The sequence below is a fragment of the Papaver somniferum genome, chromosome 7 (assembly GCF_003573695.1).
Source record: "Papaver somniferum cultivar HN1 chromosome 7, ASM357369v1, whole genome shotgun sequence".
Lineage (NCBI taxonomy): Eukaryota > Viridiplantae > Streptophyta > Magnoliopsida > Ranunculales > Papaveraceae > Papaver > Papaver somniferum.
The window spans coordinates 167,360,091-167,364,953 of NC_039364.1; the positions used below are offsets into that span (position 1 = coordinate 167,360,091).

The following is a 4,863-nucleotide window of genomic DNA, read 5'->3' on the forward strand; positions in this document are numbered from 1 at the left end:
ACATTTGATATTTCGAGCTGAGTTTATCTCGCGTATTTATTTCTCGAAATATGTGTTGGAAGCTTTTTGCTTTAACTATGTTCATCATTATTCTTGACGATTTTAGTTGGAAACAATCTATTTCTTGGAAACTAAATATTAAGTCAAAAGATGATCATGTGAAAACTGCCTTGAAACATCTTACATGATTTGTGTGAGACAATCATTTGATGTCGACTTGGAAGGTTTCGTATTGATCATTCGATCACTTGAAAATTATATGAAGCTAATAGTTTGTGTGAGACAGCTATTGTCGTCTTCTAAGGATGTTTTAATGATTGAAATGGGAGTTCAGAACAATTAACCATGTCTAGATACAACACGTTATGCATACCTAGTATGCGAACTGTATTGTTATAATTCAGGTCCGGGAACCTTGTTTGCGTACCTAGTATGCGAACGGTTTTAACTATAAAGGTCTGGGAACCTTGTTTGCGTACCTAGTATGCAAACGGTTCTACCTGAGTTGGGTCCGGGACAGATGTTTGCATACCTAGTTTGCGAATGGCTGGACAAGGCCAAGGTCCGGAGTGCATACCTGGTCTGCGAACACAGTGGTTTAAGTTCTAAAATCGGTTAAGTATGGTTCTCATACTCATGAACTAAAACATTTATGAATTAAAGAACGCAATCTTTGCAAACCGTGGCTGAATGTTCATGAATTGATTCTTGTATAAGTACTTGTACGATTACGAATCATTCAGATTTTGTTTCAATTTGTTCATATAATGAACAATTGAACAACTCTAGCTATGTGAAACACAATTAGATCATCTTTCATAATTGATTGATCATCATATTTGATCTAGAAGTGTTAGATGAATGTGGTTAAGACAAAAGTGCTCATATGGCTAACTTCGGGTAACTTTTTTTGAGCCAACTCAATATACACGTTTAGGTAAGGTTACCCATATCTAATTGAATGTATATTTCATTTGTGTGTAACAAGCTAAGACCATCTAACGGCGGAGATTGATTGCTTTATTTTAAAAGCAGACTTAGCTTGAATCTTAAATCCCATGACCTCCATCTTCTTACTACTCACGACTTCCACTTCCTAAGAGTTCACCGTAAGTAGTTATGTCTCTATAAGATAGATTCTTCGATCTATTCAAATCAGAACAAACAACTTACTTACGAATAAGTTTACAACCTGGCTACATCGAAACCTTCTCTCAGTCATATAAACGGAGAATTCTTCGTAAACAATCATAAACACCACACCTCACAGAGTCCAACATTTTATCTCAATGTTTCCTTTGCTTTTCTCCCTAATACCAACCCTTCTCCTTCCGTAGAGTTTTTGTGCTCTCCTTTGGATGAGAAACACTGGTTAAAAGACATGTATTTATAAGGCGATGATTAAATACAGCCTTAACTTTAACTAAATACAACCCGCACCTAATAAACAAATTTATCAGTAACCTACTAATGTGAGTAATCTAAACCTACTATCTGGACTTCCCCGTACGAATGCCTTCATGAGTTCATGTCATCCGAATTCCAACGGATGCTAACAACGTTACCACCATGAACATTGTTAACAGATTCAAATTATAATTAATCATACCAATAGCCCATAAGTGGAGATGTCCAAGATCATAAGACACCGAGTTACTAGGCGGTCATTGTCCAATATGCTATTCTCAACAAGTTTAATGATGGCTCGTCATAACTGAGTTTTGAGGTGATTTTTGGTGAATGGCCAGGATACACTTCATTGGTTCCTGATGCACCTGGAAAACAACCCACTAGTATCAATACTTGAGAAGTCATGTAAGTTTGCTATTTACAACAAAAACATTCGGAACGCAATCCTGACTATTGCATTGTATCTATGTTTAAGTAACAGCCTCGAGCCAAATTGAGACATACAGTGAAGACATTCCTACACACTTGCTTACACTAATCATACAAAAAATTCCATAGATCAACAATAATTCTTGTATTAAGAGGGCAAAACTCAAGGATTATCTGACAACTTGTAAATGTAAGAGGTTCAAAACCCATATCTTAGGGGAAGAAAATGCTGAAGACAATAAACTTTAAGCCTTTCGGCGAGAATCCAAGTTTTGTATCATTCGGGTTTGTTTGATGAGTTATCTTCTTTTGCAAATCACTCTACTTATTCCTAGACCACTCCCCACTTTTTCCCCCCATCTTATGCTCAAGCCTAACATCTGTAATTTGGATATCTTTCGAAGCAGCCTTGCACATGTCATAAACTGTGAGGCCAGCAATGGTAACAGCTGTCATGGCTTCCATTTCTACCCCGGTTTTCCCTGTTGTCGCAGCTTCTCCTTCTATCTCAACACTAAAATCATTCTTGTTCAATGTAAGGTCGACTCGAATATGGGTCAAACTAATATTATGACATAATGGAATTAGGTTGCTTGTTTGCTTTGCACCATTGACACCAGCAATCTTTGCAACAGTGAGGACATCTCCTTTGGTTATTTGATTTTCAGAGACCATACTGAACGCTTTTTGCCCCAGAATAACTCTGCAACCTGCAATGGCAACTCTCTTGGTTGTTTCCTTTATAGATACATCCACCATCTGAGCCTCCCCACTTTTGTTAATGTGCGTTAGCTGTTGCTCGTTTACATTTTCTTTGATGCCTGGAGGTACAAATGCAGTGTCTTGAGTTAATGGAAGGTTGTTCATGGAGCTACCATCACCAACAGGAGGAGGATCGCCAAAAACTGACTCCATCTCCTGTAAATCAAATTGGCGGTGATAACGCAAAGCAGAATAGTAAATGGAGTGTGCATCACAATGCAAACATATAGGAAAGCCGTGAAAATAAAAGAAATTCATGGGCATATAGGTAGCTCGAGTTTGATTCTCACACAAGTTAAAGGTTTCAAATCTCATTGCAACCGAGTGTATTTTGAAGATTAAGGTGGTGTTCAGCTTGTGACCCCGGATGCAGTTCAGGGTCATCAAAAAGTTGAGCTTGGTTTAGACAATTTCAGAAATGAGTTTTTCATTATCACTCAACAGAAACAATTAAAGTCAAGAACAACTAACAGACTGTCGTTTTCTTCATTTTTCCTTTGATAATGATATGGAACTTCTTTCCGTGTAATATAAACACAATAAAAGTTTGCAACTAGTACTTATGACAATCACTATTTCCAACTTAAAGAACTTAAAAGAAGAATTATGCTATTACCTTGTTGAACTCAGCGATTGCATTTGCAAGATCTGCGCTGTTTTTGTTAGTGTGCAAGTATCTATTACAAGAATGAAGTTTCGTTGCCATTTGCCGAAGAATCATGGTGGGTATTATTTAGTTGAGACCTTTTCCTTTCCCAAGAGCTGTAAGAGGATGTGAAAAGACAAAGGATATAAGTTACATGGTAGATTTTTGACTAGAAATAGAGAAGTAAAAGCTTAATCTAAATCTTCATTCAGACAATTCAGCAAACAAAAGCAGATCATCGTAGTGAGTCAGTGACTGCCTGAATTATCCAATAACTGCAGAACTACAAAAATCTTAATTTCAATTGAAACTTGCCCCTAACATGTGCGATGAACCAAATTGGAAAACTAACATGATTTACTTCACATCCACATTGATCAATATTGTTTACCGACGTTGTATCTCCCAACTCTTGAAATCTAGCTTGCTAAAGGGCTGAGACAAAGAGTGGCTACTGTATCGTCTGCTTTCCTTTGCTACACTTCTTAGAAAATTCAAAACGAAGTACTACACCATCAACACCGGAGAATGAGGAAACTAGCAAAACAATGTAAAAATGAACCTTCATTCAAATTGAGCTATGTGATCTAATGTCAATCTACCAATCAATATTACATCTCGCACTAACCTTAGTCCAGTACTGACCAACAAAATTATGGTAAAGCTTGATTGCTTCATAAATCAAATAAACTTTCATACTTCAGTGAAATCAATGGGTATCAATCTTTTACTGGTTTTAATCAAGTACGAAGAAACATGATGGCCTTAATACTGCAATAGTAAGGATGCGATCGTTTAGGGTTTTTCAAGGTTAAAATACTGTGGAATTTCTTCAGAAGCTTTTCTTCTTTAAAAACAAAACAAAAATAACACATATTTTGCTCTGAGGCATTTTTACAAACAGTTAACAGTTCAGAAACTTATCATTCAGCAGAAAGAAATAAAGAGACGAGAAACAAAACATGAGTTCTTTTAGAACCCAGACGAATTGGAATTCTCCTACGTATTTCAGCAAACACAACTGGACAATTAAGGTTAGAAAAACTGAATCCATATAAACGAACATTTTCATAAAAGCAGGGTGAAATTGAAAGACTACGAGAGTGAGTACTTTTCAATTACGATCGGTTCCTCACCAAGCATTCAGTAATCTCCAGTTCAACAGCAGCTGAATGTTTCAACCAGTAAAACGAAGGCAGCGACTGAAAATGAAAGCAAAAAAATCAATTTCAGTTATTGGGCCTACGGCCCATGGATGTGCAGCTCGACTAGATGCCTAACGGTTTCTCTTTACATGTATACAGTGGATACTTTACCTATGCGATAGGCTAATCAATAGAAATCCTTCTCTTCTCTGCGTCTTCTTTTTTCCCCTATTATTCTACTACAACACGTTATCATGCACGAAGCTATACCGCAGAGCTATATTGGATCACTTGATTTTTTATTTATTTTTTGTGTGGATGCGTTACCAGGTATTTCTTTTGGACAAAGAAATTTTGTTTCATAATATATATTAGGGTTCCACGAAAGCATGATTATCAAACGTATAGATTTTACCGTTAGATTTTCATTAAAATTTAGTATATTTAAACCAATTAGTCGTTATTTACTCT

General features: G+C 36.5%; 1 protein-coding gene across 3 annotated transcripts; it reads right to left on the bottom strand.

Annotated features, from left to right (window-relative positions):
• Positions 1–1,842: 1,842 nt before the first annotated feature.
• On the bottom strand, positions 1,843–4,508 carry LOC113299013 (cyclic pyranopterin monophosphate synthase, mitochondrial-like). 3 transcript variants are annotated; one of them, XM_026547937.1, is made up of 4 exons: positions 4,359–4,410; positions 3,600–3,784; positions 3,218–3,363; positions 1,843–2,757 (listed from the first exon to the last, which is right to left on the bottom strand). In XM_026547937.1, the coding sequence occupies exons 3-4, from the start codon at positions 3,320–3,322 to the stop codon at positions 2,161–2,163; spliced, it is 702 nt and encodes a 233-aa protein (XP_026403722.1). In that variant the 5' UTR covers positions 3,323–3,363; positions 3,600–3,784; positions 4,359–4,410; the 3' UTR covers positions 1,843–2,160. The 3 variants fall into 3 exon arrangements, with proteins under 3 accessions (XP_026403722.1, XP_026403723.1, XP_026403721.1); XM_026547938.1 differs by lacking the exon at positions 3,600–3,784 and having other exon boundaries at positions 4,384–4,508; XM_026547936.1 differs by lacking the exon at positions 3,600–3,784 and having other exon boundaries at positions 4,359–4,455.
• Positions 4,509–4,863: the final 355 nt, after the last annotated feature.

What these genes read in the sequence shown, in the direction of transcription:
- LOC113299013 (XM_026547938.1), bottom strand. Translation starts at nt 3,322, where the DNA reads ATGATTCTTCGGCAAATGGCAACGAAACTTCATTCTTGTAATAGATAC. An exon ending in CAATCGCTGAGTTCAACAAG is followed by an intron (nt 2,758 to 3,217) that starts GTAATAGCATAA and finishes TTTGATTTACAG; the next exon opens with GAGATGGAGTCAGTTTTTGG.